This window comes from Aspergillus candidus (genome assembly GCF_002847045.1).
Source record: "Aspergillus candidus strain CBS 102.13 unplaced genomic scaffold BDW47scaffold_19, whole genome shotgun sequence".
Classification (NCBI taxonomy): Eukaryota; Fungi; Ascomycota; class Eurotiomycetes; order Eurotiales; family Aspergillaceae; genus Aspergillus; species Aspergillus candidus.
This window is the reverse complement of record NW_020194024.1, coordinates 326381-342336: the sequence shown is the minus strand read 5'-3', so window position 1 is coordinate 342336 and position 15956 is coordinate 326381. Positions and strand designations below refer to the sequence as shown.

The window sequence follows — 15956 nt, the reverse complement described above, 5'->3', positions numbered from 1 at the left end:
ATGTGGAAGCAGTCACTGCAATCGTTTGGCATGTCAGCTGGCATGCAGTCTTCCACACCTTTGACCGTTTGTATTTTGATCATTCTTTCAACAACCACCAGCAAACTCTTCCATAGTTTTGATTGTCATCAATTTCATCCTTTTCGGGCGTGTTTCCATCTCCTGTTTCCACAGTATGTACTATGCCAGTGAACTTGATAGAAACATGATAAGATTGGTGAAACGCATGGATCACAGAGAATTATTGAAGAGAGCGTCCAAGTCTGCCAGAAGAGGAAACAAAAAAAAAAACAAGTGAAGAAAACAATGGGAGGCTGCTTTGCAGTCGGCGACAGACCATGCTTTGACCTGTTGTATCCACTGCCATCTTCCACAGTATGCACAGTTGACAGTCCGGCTCAATATAGGGTTAAACTTGCAAGATTCTTAAAAAAGCCTCATCCAGCACGCTGGGCGATCGTTTATCACGCTGTGGGGTCTGATATCCCAGCCATTGCAACAAGAAGCCGAACGGCATTTTGGGAGGACTTGACCTGACTGATATCCCCAACATCAGGTAGCCCAATTCCATCGATTCGCCTTGATATAGTCCAGCATGTTCTCGACATGAGTGATACCAGTTGATTCATCCATATCGATCGTGCCTTGGTGCAGCGCTACTAGCTTTTGATCCTCTAGTGATTCCCCATTGAATTGATAGAACCTCACCTTCTTGCCAATAGCGAGCGCACCAAATAGTCTGTCAGATGCGTGCAAAGATGGTGAGACATCATCCTTCAGTTGGCTTCTGGCAGTGTCGCCCCAGTCGGCCGGAGTGTCCATGGACGGGCGTTTGCATTCGATTAAAAAGATTTGGCGCTCCACCCAGTCGTTTGAAGCACTGGGATCTTGATGTAATGCCTTGACTTGGATGACTGTGACAACTGAGATATTGTTGTTAGCGAGTAGGTTCTACCTTGGTCAGGAGGCTGACTTCCTTTTCCCGAATCTGACGGATCAACGAAACTGGTTTCTTTTTTTTATCCCGGAACTAAAAGACATATGACGAGCGGGAGGCTCGCAGCCAGATTCCCATCCCAGAACCAATCGCCCCTTTTGATCAGATCTGCAAACTCGACTTCGAGAGATTCCCCACTCCCGATAGCACCACCAACAGCAGAGACCCCCTCGATACAGCCGAAGCCCACTTCCACCACCGCGCAATCATCGGCCTCGTCTTCACCTACACCTTCGGCTCAAAAGCCAGCATCGGCGATCAGGACCTCGACCTCCACACCGTCACGCGCAAAGCAATCCATTTCGCCTCTCACGCTCGCATCGTCGGCCTATTCGCATGTATCGCCGGGGCCGGTCTCACAGAACTCGCATCCAAAGTCAAACTCGACCAGCCCGCGCAGCCTCGATACGATACGCTCGTGCTGGCGAATACTCCGCCCGGTGTTGACCCTGTCGCGTACGGCTTGGGGGACGTCTGGTCCGAGGACGATGGTGCGCTTGTGCAACAAATACGCCATCCGGGCTTTCCCCAGAATAGAATATTTGCGCGTCCGGCGGGGACGAGGCTGGTTGGGATGTATGTTGGGTGTCAGCTTTTCGGCACGTCGGGTTGGTGTATGAGCCTAAGGATGATTTGGAGGATGTTTAGGTAGTATTGTTACTGTTGAAGATTGGAAAGTGGTGTACAGGAGTTGGTTGTGACGCAAGTATTACTATTAGGACTGAGTGAGTAATATTATACCACAGCAAGTATTTATCTATTTATTATATTGTGTATGTCTAGAAATGCGTAGATGCTTCTAACTTTTATGAAACAAACGTAACGCATGGCACGTGGTGATATCAAGAAGAGGTGTTGCAACAGATAAAATGTGAAATAGAATGTGAATAAACAAGAGAAGAGAGGAGAAGAATATAAAAGAAATAAATATAAACATCTATAAAGGTGAATCAAAAGACAAATGCAAAGAAAAGAAAAGAAAAGAAAAGAAAGGAAAAGAAAAACAAATTAATAATTAAGGAAAAAAATAAAGAAAATTAAGCCTTCTTCGACTTGGGCACTCTCGCAAGCCAGTAAATAAACACGGCACCCGCAATATTAAAAGCGATAAAGACCCACATGAGGCCAAAGTTGCGCCAGGCATCACCGTAATAGCTGTTCACTTGGGCCAGGAACGTGTCCGTCTTGCTCACGGTGCAGAAGGAGCAGTCGGCCGTCGCGTTGGGATTACTGAGGTAGCCACCGGCGGAGAAGTCGCCCTTGCCGGCCGTGACGATGTACTTTTGCATGTAATCGATGCAGGTCTTGCCGGGGGGCGGGTTGAAGGAGAGGAACTCGACTTTTTCGCAGACGGCCTTTGCGCCGGAGACGCCGGTGGAGAGCATTCCCGAGACGAGGTAGGTGAAGGGGGAGACGCGGTACATGAAGATCCAGAAGCCGGGCATGGTTTGCGGGGTGGCGAGGACGCCGCAGAAGATGAGGCAGAGGGAGAAGAGGAGGTTGGCGAGATTGCCGCCGGTCTCGGCGAGCTCGATGCCGGCGATCATCATGTGGGCGAAGGTGGAGGTGAAGAGGAGGAAGGCCAGGATGAGGAGGAACATGAGGCCGCCGCGTTCGGCGACGGACTGCGGGGATTCGACCGCGTTGCGGTAGAGGCCGATCGGGTAGTACCAGCAGACGAAGATGAGGACGGCCATGAGGGCGTTCCAGGGTAGTTCGACGACGATGTTGGCTGTCATGAAGGCTTGCCAGGAGTAGGCCTTTGAGGGCCGCTCGCGGGCTTCGTAGAGGGAGCGCTGGGTGCAGAAGTTGGGCATGATTTGTTGGACGAGGTTGCCGAAGATGGTCATTAGCATGAAGATGCTGAACATTTGGTTCTGGAGGCCCTGCTGGGAGTTGTTGGCTTGGAAGAAGGAGAAGCCGATGTAGAGCGCGGAGAGGATGCAGAGGGCCGCCTTGGAGTAGATGTAGATGGGCGTGCGCCAGTATTGGGAGAAGACGCGGAGGAGACATTCGCGGAGCTGGGCGCTGAAGGGGGCCGCGAATTCGTTGTAGCTGCCTGCATCGGCCGTGGCTGCGTCGACGGGCTTTTGCTGCAGGGTGGTCTTGAGCTCGCCGAGGTGGTTGAGCACGCCCTGGCGTTCGGGGCTGTCGCGCCAGACGGCGGGCCAGTCGATGTCGCTGTGGGAACCGGGCGCGGCGCCGATCACTTCCAGCATCCATTCGGCGGGGTTGGCTTCGGCGGGGAGCTTCTGCGCGCCGTTCCTCTCGAAGTAGTTGGACAGGGTGGACGAGTTGGCTCCGATGTCGCCGAAGTAGACGGTCTTGCCGCCCTTGGCGAGGAAGAGGAGACGATCGAAGCGCTGGAAGAGCATGGCCGAGGGCTGATGGATGGTGCAGAGGATCGCTTGGCCGTGTTTAGTTAGGGTCTCGATGAGATCTAGAATCGACCAGGAAGTCTGACTGTCGAGACCGGAGGTGGGCTCGTCCAGGAAGAGAAGCAGTTGCGGCTTGGCGGCCAGTTCCACACCGATGGTCAGGCGCTTACGCTGTTCCACGTTGAGACCTGTAGACTATTAGTTTCACAACTAGGGAGGATGGTGTTGTTTTCTTGAAAGGGAGAGTAACGCACCTTCGCCGGGAACACCAACAACAGCATCGGCGTAGGAGTCCATTCCGAGAAGCTTGATGACCTCTTCGCAGTAGTCGAGCTTTTCCTGGCGGGGGACATGGGCGGGTTGACGAAGCAAGGCACTGAAGCGCAGCGCCTCGCGGACCGTGGTAGTGGGAAGGTGGAGATCCTGCTGCTGCACATAACCAGTCTTCCGCTGGAAGGATTGATCACGAGCGCGGCCGTCGACCAGCATATCACCCGACACGACTCCCATGGTGACACGGGTAGCCAGCACATCCAGAAGCGTAGTCTTACCGGCACCCGACACGCCCATGAGCGCGGTACAGGTGCCAGGCTTGATCCATCCGTCCACGTGGTCGAGAATGCGGCGTGTTTCGCTCTTGATTTTGACATCGTAGCACACGTCTTGCCAGTGGAAGATGGCCTCCTGTCTCTGGATGGCGGCCGTTTCCTGGGGTACCGACTCGGCGGTCTTCTCGGCGCCGCTCGACGACGAGCCGCTCTCCTCGTCGCGGGAAGAAACTGCGGTGTGGCCGCGGCGGAAGAGCAGCACCTCACCCTTCGACTTGGCCTCGGAGATGTATTCGGTAGTCATGAGATGGGTCGTCAGGAAGAAGGCCATGAACGCAAACATGATGCCGAGGTTCCTCCACTTGTGGCCGACGAAATACTCGAAGCTCTTGGCGAGGAACTCTGTACCCTGGACCGTCGGCTGCCCACTCACAGCACCGACAGTCGAGCAAATTGAGTATTCCAGTTCAGTGTACCCAGGACCAACGGGAACAAACATCTTCGGGTTGCATGGGAATTCCCGGGCGTGGAACTCATTGACCATCAAACTTTCGAAGCCGTACGCGATCGGGTTGATATAGTTCATCCACCGGGACCAGCCAAGCATATTCCGCGTGGGAATCGTGAAGCCGGTGTAGGTGACCAGGCCCAGGATCAGGACCGCCGCGGGCACCAGGGCCTGCGACAGAGTGCGAGAGCTGGAGGCGAGCGTGCGGAACAGCATGGACATGGTCAACGTGGTGACGAACGAGAAGAGCAGGAACGTGAAGAAGGCCCCTGGGGTTTGCCGAAGACCGGTCATGAAATAAAGCGTGACGTTGAAGGTGACCGCGTTGGTGAGCTTGTAGGGCATATCACAAAGCATTGACGCGATCGCTTCAGCGAACGGGTGATACATGGCGTACCGGGACTGCTTTTCGACAATTGGGCGTTGAGCGTACAGGGTGAGAATCTAGAATAACGGGTTAGCGTCGTGGGATGATGGGGCCGATGAGAGGTAAGACGCCTACCTCGAGGGCACTGGAAAAGGCGTTGAGCAAGACGGCAAAGAAAAGCAGGGCACCACGGGAGAAGAAACTAGCCGTGTCCTCCTCCAACTGGAAGAAGACACTGCCGATGATCAAGGCCATGATGAAGTTACCGATCAGCTGCGACAAGGTCAAGCTGGCATCACCCTTCAGGCGCTGGAAGCCTCGAACCATGCACAGGCGGACTTGCTCGTAAATCGACACGGTATACGGTGATTTCACGCGCCTAGAGGGGTTAGAGGTGGTCAGGCAAAACTTGATGTGCGAGTTCACTCACTGGTTCCGGGCCTGCATGGCTTTACGAGACTCGACGAACTTGCCAAGGGCTTCTCCGTGGAAGGGGAACTCCTTGTTGTATTCGTCGATCTCCTGTCGAAGCTGACGGTGGGCATCACTCTGCTTCCAGGCGGCCGCAAACTCATCGGCCGTCTGGGGGACGCGGCCCTCGAAGCCGGGTTTCACGATCCGCTCCGCCGGGCTAGTGAGGGAGGTCAGGAAATCGGCGGTGGTCTGGCGATCGGGGCAGTGGAATCCCATGTTGGTGAAGAACTCCTTGGCGTCTTCGGTGCGACCAAAGTAGATCTGTCTGCCTTCGTAGAGGACGGTCACCTTGTCGAAGACCTGTGTCGTGGGTTAGCTTGTGCACGTTGGCGAACAAGAGGAGAAGGAGGAAATGGGAAAACATACGTCGTAGGCACTCTGCGACGCCTGGTAGATGGCAACGGCAACGGTGGCACCCGCATACTTGGTCATCAGGTTCAAGGTCTTGCAGAACTCCAGGGCGTTGGCGCTGTCCAGTCCACGGGTACTGTTGTCCCAGCACTGGAGAGGACTGCCGCTGAGGGTCACCTCGGCGATACTGACACGCTTGCGTTCACCACCACTGACCCCGCGGACGAAATCGTTGCCGACCTTGGTATTCATGGTGTGCGACAGGCCCAGCATGGCCATGACGACGTCCCGCATGTGCTCCGCATACTGATCCTTGGACACGCCGGGCAGACGGTTCCGCGGGGCGCGGGCCATGGCGGCAAACTTCAGGGTGTCGCCCACCGACAGCTGGGGGAAGTGCACGTCGGTCTCGGCCGTGTAGATGGCCTCGCCTCGGAACTGCTTGCGCATCTGCTTGGCGGAGATACCCTGGTAGTTGAGTTGGGACTCGGAGTCCATGTGGAGACCGTTCATCTCGCCGGCCAGGGTCTTGAGGAAAGTCGAACAACCACTGCCGGGACGACCCAGGACGACCAGCATCTCGCCGCTCTTGACGAGGCCGTCAAACTCCTTGAGGATCTGGATCTTCTGCTTGCCAGAGCCCACGAGGGTCCGAGCCAGCGCGCCGACCTGCAGGACGGAGTTGAAGACATCCTTCTGGTAGTCTGTGGGACTGCCAAAGCCGTGAACGCTGAGGTTCTGGAAGGCCACGCCGGCCTGGCGTTTCGGGTAGCGTTCGGGGTCCCGCGACGACAGGGCCAGCAGGTTCTTCATCCAGTTCTTGGAGTTGAAGTTGGGACCTTGGGGGTTCAAGGTCGAATCCTCCGGGGTGCCGAGGAAAGGGTTCACGTTATTGTCCATGGTGGAGAAGCGAGTGGACTGGCGGGTCAATTGTCGGGCCAGATGGGAGACCTTGGCCTCGCGGGCGTGCTCCTCGCTGACCTGGCTCATCCGGCTTTGCTTGTCGCTGTAGGATTCGTCATGGCTCTCGGCCATGGTATCGGCCATGCTGATATGGCTGCCTTGTCCCTCGTGGTTGGCGTACGCGGGCGAGTCTTCCGGCATCAGGGCACCTTGCTCCTGGCCTACACTACCCCGTCTCCCGGACTCCACCGTCCGCGAGGGGTTCGGATTCGGGTTAATCGCGCCGAAAACATTCATGACGACGGTTAGGGCGAGACACGAAGTCTCTAATCAGGTCGGAAGCCAGACAATGAGTATGAGTATATGATATAGATCAGGTGATCTGAGAGATCTAAGAGCTTCAAATGGAGGATATTAGAGAAGAGAAAGGATGAGCAAAAAGAGTGAAAGAGGGAGATGATGAGGGGAAGAAAAGAAAGAGAAGAAGACGAGGTCAGGATGAGATAAGAGTGCGTCAGCGGAGGGTCATGTAGCTAAATCTCTATCACAATCCCTGCCTGCGGATTGACCGTATTCCGTGTCGTATCCTTATATAAAGGAGAAAAAGTTTAGGGGGAACAGAGTTAAAAAAGACCCGCCGAGGTCTGGAACTGGATTGATGGAGAGCACATTGGCGAATCGGGTGGAGGCAAAGGAGCGAGCCGGATCCATATCTCCTCGAACTACTAACTCAGAGGGGTTAGTTAGGAGGTAAATTACTTGGTAGATTCCTACTAAATCGATAACTCGGACAAGAAACAAGCCCGAGCATTTCCTCCACGTTCTGGGTTGCTGCCTGGCCAGGTGTCAACGGAGACAGAAGCATCCGTGATCGGGATCTTTGTCCACCGATACTATACTCTCTTACTCTCAGATGACCACAGTATTATTCAGATCCTGTAGAATAATGTCTACTTGTATGTGCACAGTCTATTGGACTGGAGATATCCTTCTCCTGTTTGTGCAAATGTCACTATCATCTATCTAGATGCAGTTGTCCCAATGTACATAATCTAGATGGATTGACACATTCCACAGAATATTCCGAAGCATAAACGTGGCAAGCATTAACCCAAACCGGCCTGGTGGGGAAATGTACCCGAGACGTCTCACATTGTGCTGGCGGGGCGGGATGGTCGCCTTCCGACCGCTAGTTTTTTACCGTACTCGTTCTCGGATTCGGATCGAAAGGAATCCGTCTCTTTATGTGCACAAATCTCTGTCATCAACCACTATCCAGTCTCCACTCGGCTGTCACTTCCATCCGATCCCCAACCTACATACTTATATGTACCTTAACTAGACTAGACCGACTATACCACATAAACAGCTCAGGTATTATAATTAGCCCAAACAGGGTTACCCCCGTCGCGCCGATCGAGTCAGCCGGGAACACGATCGATTGAGTCAGAGCTCGGACGATGGTTTTCCATCTCCGAACCATCCTCTGCTGAGATCGCGCACGTCGGGACGGACTTACTCGATGGTCGCAACTGCCCTCAATGCTTGTCTGAGCATAGCGCGATGGTGTTTGGCATCAAGTGTGTACTAACTATCCTGACTACTATTTTTAAACAATCCTTAATCAATTGGCTCAAAATTAATCAATACCATTCTCTTTTCCTTGTCGTATCTGATGTCTCATATTCAGTAATAAAATCGTCATATTGGTGGCCTTATTTACCTTCAAATATACTATGTAATTGAACATCACGGGAAATGTATCGATGTGCCTACGCTCTAGTACCTACCAGTATCTCCTACTTATGCGCTTCATTCCAGGATAAACCATCGTAGATAGTACTTACCAGATTCGCAAAATATCTTCTCCCATGGCAGACACTACGGAATGCCTCCAACCTACCCAATCTGAAAGTGACGATGCAACAGACAAGTTCCGCGCATACTGGCAAACTCTTGCCGATGAAGTTATTGCTCGTCACGAATAAGGAACCATTGCCCAGGATATCACGCTCCATGATATGCTTGGTCAAGTACCCGCGATGCCTGATACGCCGCTGGATATTTATCAGGTCTCTCTCGATCCCGATTCTACTAACAAAGCTATGCTGACTGCAGCATCCTCGACAATGCGCCCCACCGACGACGCAGCATGCGGTGTTGGCGAGGCCGTCAAGGTCACTCGAGCGGCTCTATTGATGGGCGTTCGCGTACCAATCTCGTGTAATTGGACTGGAACTAGCTTTGGCCAAGAGGCTATGGCTGACGATGGGAGCCGAGGCCGGCCGAATTACGTTGGAGTCGTGTCGCTTGCATGGTCGTATATTTTGTCCGTTCGTTTACTGGAACTACAGAGACACGAGCGCGCCGAGGCTGTGTACACGACATCTACAGCGAATTGGTACTCCTTGCACCATGTGTGTGGCCCTAAATCGGCTTCCACCATCGATATCGGCAACGTAGATGCACATGCCGCCCGATGGTGGGCGGCTATCTTAGCCCCGGGACAAGGCTGGAAGGCCATTGTTCCTCAACGGGAAAACGATGTCTACTTCGCGCCGTGGTCTCTTTCTCTAGAGGTCGACTCGTGTCCGAGCATTGTATGGGCAGATAATGGGCCCCTTCCACAGAACTCTACTGTCTATTCTCCCCCCTCATCTCGGACAGCCCTCGACTTCCTTGTCGAGTTCTGTCTGCTCCACGACCTTGGCAGCCAACTCTATGCAGGCTTTGCAGCAGCATTGACTTTTCCCACCCATAATCATTATCAGAGGACTGTTGAACTACCGCTTCCAGTCAGCAGCAGCCAACAAAAATATACTCCAGCTGAGCAAACTACAACGGACCAACTAGCTATCTCAATCGCAATCCCTCGGGCCAAAACCTTATCCGAAGAGCCGACATCTGGCATCTGCTGTATCTTCCTGTGCTGGAGGATGATGGCCTGTATTATGGGAGTCTCCCGTTTTCCCCGTGGGTGCCTGTCGGGCAGAGTATAGAGATGAATTGCGCCCTGCGCGTGACAGCACACCGGCTCTGTTCCAGACATCGTCTACGCTACGAATCTTGGACTTGGAATTTACATGATGGGTCGAAGATCCGCGACAGGGGGTTTTCTTCTGTCAGCCGCCAGAACGGCCCGCGGGACTTTCCGGTATCTTCCAGGTCGGTAGCAACGACAAGCGGCGGCGCACGTCCGATTATACCGCTCTCACAAGACCAGGAGGCGTCCCGTGAGGCGTCCATAGCTGTATTTGAATGGGTGCTGGCAAATCACGAAGGCAGGCCCCCTTTAGAACCGATCCATGATGATAACTGGATAGCGCACTGTACTGCTTATGATGATGATTCAGACTTGGGTATGGGTATTGAACCTATTGATACAGATTGGCTCCCGGCGGAGTCAGCCTCGAACTGCTCGGGCAACGGTGGTGAGAATCGTGTAGCGGTGGAAGATCAGATCAGTGATTGGATGTACAACGTTTTCTAGTCACCACATACTCATTGGAAGACACCTCCTGGGCCATAATCTTTAGGATCCGGCTCAAGTGGACAGAAAAAATGGACAATCTCCCACTTGCTGGTGATGGTCAATGGATCACCAAATAGCAAAACGCCACTTACTTCCTCCAGAGTAGGACTAGGGTTAAGTGAGAGTGGAGATGAAGAGGGAAAAGAAAGAAAAAAAAAAAAAAAAGCTTGACAAGGCAGGGGTTCGAACCCTGGACTCATTACGAAGCAGGGTTTTTCACGCCAACTGTGAACAGTAGCGCTGCTTAAATCTGCCGCCTTAACCACTCGGCCACCTTGCCATTTTAGCAATTAGGATATTAGAGATTTTGATCCTTGTCTCTATCTTGGTTTCGCTGTTTAGGGAATGGCATACTAGAATGTCTAGCCCTGCCCAGCCCTAGGTCCAGGGATAAAATAGTACTCTACGTATATTCTATACTAATGCATCTCAACAATAAATTCGAGTGAGACTTGTATTCTTGGGTAGATAAAGCATATTATCCTCACAAATGCGCGTTGAACGAATTTCCTGAAAGATTATCCTGTCTTGCCGCTCCCAGTGTCAAACTTGTAGATCAGAGGGCAAGATCTTCGTGTCTGTCATTATATTTACCTTACTGGAATAAAATGAGGCTGTGGCTCTCCTGAGCCACTATGGCGCCCGCGTGAGCCCACTGGTACAGATTCAGATACTAATACAGTCAATCGCTACGAATCATCCTCCCCCTCCTCGTCACTCCCATCATCAATCGGCTCCACCAGCAGATTCCCCCCACGCCCGATCTTATCCCGAACCGTGCCCCCGGCTTCGACCTCGTACACGACACGCGGCATAGGCGACACCAGTCGGAATCCATACTGGTGTTCGAACCCAGCCGGCTTCTCCGCCCCAGTCGCCTTTCCCTGCGCATCCTGGAGAAGGTTGTAGCATTCCACCAACGCGTAGAGCTCCTCGATTTCTGCGTCTGGGGCAAATTTCCGGATCACCCGCTCGCCCGTGGGCAGTCGGAGGCTGACGCGCACGGCATCCTTGACGTCGGGACCAGGCTCGTCGGCAATGGATTGCACGCGCCACTGCTTCCACTGCTGCAGGTCCTGTCGTCGCTTCTCTTCGGCTGCCTCGCGCTCGGCCGCCTCCTGCGCCTCCCGCTGCTGCGCCGCTTCTGCCTCGCGCCGCTGACGCGCCCGTTCCCGGTCGATGGCCAGCGAGCGCTCGTAGGCTGAGTCCTGCTCCTGCCGGAGGCTGCGCGAGGCTTGCTGCTCAGCCCGCGTGGAGCGCAGGCGGTCGAGCGGCTCGCGGTTCTGCGAGATCGCGGACCGGAGCTTTTCGATGAATTCCGCGGGGGACGTGGTTCCTGCAATCCGCGAGACGACCGACATGGCTGTCGAGGACACGCCGGGGGTGTGCACGATGGCAGCAGCAAAGGGGAACTTGGTGCATCGGAGAGAGTTGGAGACCTGGTAGGCTTCGGAGTCCTGGATGTTGCCCCCCCAGACGATGACGCCGTTCTGCGGGTCGTTGACAAACTCGACCACCTCGCGCGAGAGCAGCGTGTCGCGGACCCAGCCGTTGGTGTTGTCATGCTCGGGGGCGATCAAGACCACGAGGAGGACTTTGAGGTCCTTGTGGGCCTTTTCCAGCGCCATGTTGTATCCATTCTCGAGGAACCCGAGCGGGTTGGTGCCGTATTCCTCCTCGAACTCCCGGATGAACCGGGCTGCCGTGTCCTGCGGGCCCAGTGCCCGGCGTCCGTTGGTATTTCGTCGCGACCCCTGCAGGGCGGAACCCGCTGTTGACTGAAATAACCGAGGGAGGAATGGGAATAGAGCCCCGAAAAGCCGGAAGGAGCCGCAGAGGAGCCGGTATAGAAGATTGAACGGAGTAAACAGGAGGGCCAGCAGGAGCGGCGGGCGATAGGTGGGCTGGTTTCCCGACTGCGTGACGACTCGGGGAGCAGGGTCTACGGCGCGAGCCGCCGGGGAGAGTTGCGCTGTCAGGTCATCGGTCATGAGGTTCTGGGTTTGGCGAGCTGGTTGTGGCGGAGAGTTCTCGAGGGCTGCTCGTGCCTCTTCCACGGGATCAGGACCCTCCCCGTCAAAGAACTTGGAGACAGCGATCTGTACAAATGAGGGGAAAGCCTCCAGTCAGCACATCCACCTCCAAAGATCTAGTCCATACCCCATACCTGCACGTTCCATTGTGATCGGCGTAACAGCTCGATCGCTTCCGCGGGTTCCTGGCCGGTGACCGCGGAATAGGTCTCGAGAGCGGACCGTTCGCTATCGGAGAGCTGGGCAATATCGATCCCAGAGGACATGATCAATCTGTTTCGTAACCCATACAACAAATTATACCTGGAGGTGAGGAAATCAACAAGAAGTAACACAGCGGATTGTAGTAGGTAGCTCGAGCTCCTCTTGATAGATGGAGATGATGACAGAATGCCGGCTTACATAATCACCAGCTGGCCAGTGCGACTACGGAGAACGAGATGGACCGTGAGAGGAACGAACTGTCTTCAGCCTCCCCTCCCTCTCTCCCCGCTGCACATCCTCCCATTTGTTTGTTGGGATCTATTTTCCTGTTCTTCTATTCTTTTGATCTACATCTTTCTCGTGCCATACCTTCGAGTCTATCAATGGCATAATTCGCCGTTGGTGGCTTTTGGTTGTCGGGCGCTAAACACGTGGTACGCCCATTCTGTTTTGTCGGTTTGGATATTCAAACACCTCGCGAGGGGAAAACTGTGGGGCCCTTGGTTCCTTGCTTGTTCCTTCCTTGGACCTCCGTGAGATCGATCTGTCAGGATTCCGTCACAACCTGGTTTGATAGAGGAATGTGGTCTCCTATAGATCTGTTCGGTCGTCCGGTCTTTCTTTGCTTGGATTCAATGGAGATCCCGCTGCGCTGATCCGCGCCCCCCATCAATTGTGGACATCACGAGATATCATGGCTTCCGCCGGAAAGTCCGCCCTGGACGAGACCCGTCGTGGGACGGGATCCCCGAAAATGAAGACACGAGGTGAGCCCTTATCGGATGGAACTGGAGGGGCCGCGTCAAGCCTGCCGGGCTGGGCGGTTCAGACGGCAATGTTTCAAGGACATGTCGTCCAACCATGGTGACTTACTGGGCTGACACGTTGAATTTGCGTCTTTGTAGTAGAGAATGCGAAAGATACCCTGTGTCGCAATGTGACCATCTATGGTCGATGTCGGTTTGAAGACAAAGGTGCCGCGATAGTCCCTTGCCTTGCCTGTCCCATCCAGCGATGAGCTTCGTCTGACGTTGTCCTGAAGGATGTGCCTTCAACCACGACCCGAACAAATTCAATCCAGCGTATCAAGCCGATAGGTGGGATATCCCGGGAGAGAAGGAAGCGACCTGGCTCGGCATGGAAAGTGGCTGACCGTTGATGAGAACAATAGAAGGCGATTGAACGTGGAATCCCCCAGCTTTACACCGTCGCTATTGTCTTCCAATGGCTCTTCCTCCCCGACCTTATCATCCGCCAGCGTTAAGAAAATGGCAACGATATCCCCGAAAGCGGCGAACGCTGCCCCGTTTCAGCCCCGGGGCATCCTTTCACGTATGGTCTACATTGCTGTCATCGGATCGTTGGCTGACCCGTACAAGGATCTAACTCCAGCACTCCGAGTGCACGTCAGGAAAATATGACACCCGACTGGTCCGTGGCTGAGGTGCAGGAATTTGTGCCTCAAGGATTTGATACTATGGTAAGACCACCTCCGCTCTTTCCAAAACAACGAAACCTTGACGTTGCCCACGTCTTTCAAATGTACTTGATGCTTTCTGTGTTACCGAGATTGTGGAGAGAAGTCCTGTTGTCTGTATCTCTTTTTTTACTTCTTTTTACGCTGCGGCGTCTGCTCGTTCACGGCTCTTGTACCATGTCGCGTACAAGCACGCGTGCTGGTTCTTCCATGGCCAACATTACTGGCCCTGCTCTATCACTCCAAGCATGCGGCTCGTATCCCGATCCTGAGACTGACTTGAACCTTCAGACTACGCTCCCGGGCAATGGAAATGGCAATGTTTCTTCGACTAGCCCATTTGACCCCTTTGTGACGGCATCAAACCCCTTAGCCGCGGCAAGTGCCGTTGGTCCTGTCCAGGCGAACCCATTCTCACCCGATACGGCTGCCGCATTAGGCGGGGCGACTTTTTTCGCCGGTCAGTCCGGGTTCCAACAACCAGTAAGTTTGCATTGATAGGACACAGCGGATGGGGCTGACCTCTTCAAGGTCCAATACCACCTATACGCCCCTATCGGACCTCATAATCAAAATACTTTGGGTTATCAGCGGAACGTCCACGACCTATTCCTGCCCAACGACTTCCGTGAGGAGCTGCAAAAGAAGGCTGCAGCTACACTCCAAACTCTACCCAGTATGTAGCGGCCATGTCGTCGTACTACATCCGGATCCTTTCTGACTGGACAGATACCCAACTCCCCGCCCAGGTCGATTATTTCCATTCATTGGTGCCCTTGGATTTGAACCACCAGAAGAATGCAACCGTCTTTGGCTTTCCCAGCTGGGTCTACAAAGCGCAGTCCAGCAAGGACGGCAATTTCTATGTCCTTCGCCGTCTGGAAGGTATTTTTTCCCTCTCCCTTCCCTGTCGTCCCTTCTTCTATTTTCCTCTTCCAATCTTCTCTTCGGTTTTCCTTCAAATCGGTGACAACTGCTGACATGCGTAGGATTCCGGTTGACAAATGAGAAAGCCATCCGATCCGTCCAGGCATGGAAGCGGGTCTGCAGTGGCAGCGTGGTAACTATCCACGATGCTTTCACCAGTCGCAGCTTCCAAGACAGCTCTCTCATCTTCGTAACGGATTATCACCCCCTATCTAAGACCCTGGCCGAACAGCATTTGGGTGTCGGGACGCGATTCCAGGGGCGGCCGAACACACACATCCCAGAACAAGTGCTGTGGGGCTACATGACCCAGATTGCCAACGGATTAAAGGCCATTCACAGCAATGGGCTCGCGGCGCGGATCATTGATCCCAGTAAAATCCTGCTCACCGGACGCAATCGCATCCGCTTGAATGCATGTTCCATCATGGATGTGGTGCAGTTTGACGCGCAACGGCCGGTGGCGGACCTGCAGCGGCAGGATCTAGTCAGCTTCGGACAGCTGATCGTGACGCTGGGGGCCAACACGCCCAGCGTGATGCACAACGCGACCAAAGCCATGGAACATTTCACGCGAGCGTACAGCCCGCAGTTGAAGAACTCGGTGTTCTGGCTGCTGAGCGGGGTGCAGAAGGAGCAAGAGCGCAACATCGACATCTTCATCACAGGGATCTCGTCGCAGCTGATGTCGACGTTTGACTCGGCACTGCACATGGACGACCAGTTGACGTCGGACCTGAGCCGGGAGCTGGAGAACGCGCGACTGGTGCGACTGATGACGAAGCTGAACCTGGTGAACGAGCGGCCCGAGTACGAGCACGACCGACAGTGGTCGGAGAACGGCGAGCGGTACTTCCTCAAGCTGTTCCGGGACTACGTTTTCCACCAGGTGGACTCGCAGGGTGACCCTGTTGTCGACCTGGGACACGTGCTGATGTGTCTGAACAAGCTCGATGCGGGGACGGACGAGAAGATGACCCTGATCAGTCGGGACGAGCAGAGCTGCTTTGTGGTGAGCTACAAGGAGGTCAAGAAGGCGTTGGAGTCGTCATTCCAAGCGCTACTGAAGACACGGCGGCTACATTGAGCGGTCGTACCCAAATTGTGGGACGGTTATATAGTTAAGAAACGTCCGATGGTCCATCGGACGAGGTCACTGGAGTGAGATGGACTGAAGATAGGGTATACATGATATGACACATTGCTAGAATGCACACTGATTAGTTAAAACAATAAACAAATGAATATCAATTTAAG

At 54.0% G+C, this 15956-nt stretch overlaps 5 protein-coding genes and 1 non-coding gene across 6 annotated transcripts; 2 read left to right on the top strand and 4 right to left on the bottom strand.

Annotated features, from left to right (window-relative positions):
* Positions 1-246: 246 nt before the first annotated feature.
* Positions 247-934, bottom strand: BDW47DRAFT_105035 (uncharacterized protein). Its single transcript, XM_024812470.1, has one exon. The coding sequence runs from the start codon at positions 820-822 to the stop codon at positions 553-555; it is 270 nt and encodes an 89-aa protein (XP_024672560.1). The 5' UTR covers positions 823-934; the 3' UTR covers positions 247-552.
* A 907-nt stretch (positions 935-1841) lies between these two features.
* On the bottom strand, positions 1842-7096 carry BDW47DRAFT_23911 (pleiotropic drug resistance family ABC transporter). Its single transcript, XM_024818540.1, has 5 exons — positions 5639-7096; positions 5229-5572; positions 4934-5177; positions 3630-4875; positions 1842-3563 (listed from the first exon to the last, which is right to left on the bottom strand). The coding sequence occupies exons 1-5, from the start codon at positions 6821-6823 to the stop codon at positions 2035-2037; spliced, it is 4548 nt and encodes a 1515-aa protein (XP_024672559.1). The 5' UTR covers positions 6824-7096; the 3' UTR covers positions 1842-2034.
* Positions 7097-8568: 1472 nt separating this feature from the next.
* On the top strand, positions 8569-9763 carry BDW47DRAFT_125379 (uncharacterized protein; the record flags this gene model as incomplete). Its single annotated transcript, XM_024816374.1, has 2 exons — positions 8569-9126; positions 9635-9763. The coding sequence occupies 2 exons, from the start codon at positions 8569-8571 to the stop codon at positions 9761-9763; spliced, it is 687 nt and encodes a 228-aa protein (XP_024672558.1).
* Positions 9764-10226: 463 nt separating this feature from the next.
* Positions 10227-10338, bottom strand: BDW47DRAFT_t71. The gene has a single exon. It is a non-coding gene; the product is annotated as a tRNA-Leu (tRNA).
* Positions 10339-10591: 253 nt separating this feature from the next.
* BDW47DRAFT_23900 (clathrin-mediated endocytosis regulator UBX3) lies at positions 10592-12411 on the bottom strand. Its single transcript, XM_024818539.1, has 2 exons — positions 12226-12411; positions 10592-12157 (listed from the first exon to the last, which is right to left on the bottom strand). Exons 1-2 carry the CDS (start codon positions 12355-12357, stop codon positions 10748-10750), a joined length of 1542 nt encoding a protein of 513 aa, XP_024672557.1. The 5' UTR covers positions 12358-12411; the 3' UTR covers positions 10592-10747.
* Positions 12412-12571: 160 nt separating this feature from the next.
* On the top strand, positions 12572-15914 carry BDW47DRAFT_105026 (PAN-complex poly(A)-binding subunit PAN3). The gene is made up of 9 exons (XM_024812469.1): positions 12572-13062; positions 13201-13269; positions 13338-13392; positions 13467-13627; positions 13675-13775; positions 14064-14255; positions 14304-14448; positions 14502-14657; positions 14762-15914. The coding sequence occupies exons 1-9, from the start codon at positions 12990-12992 to the stop codon at positions 15784-15786; spliced, it is 1977 nt and encodes a 658-aa protein (XP_024672556.1). The 5' UTR covers positions 12572-12989; the 3' UTR covers positions 15787-15914.
* Positions 15915-15956: the final 42 nt, after the last annotated feature.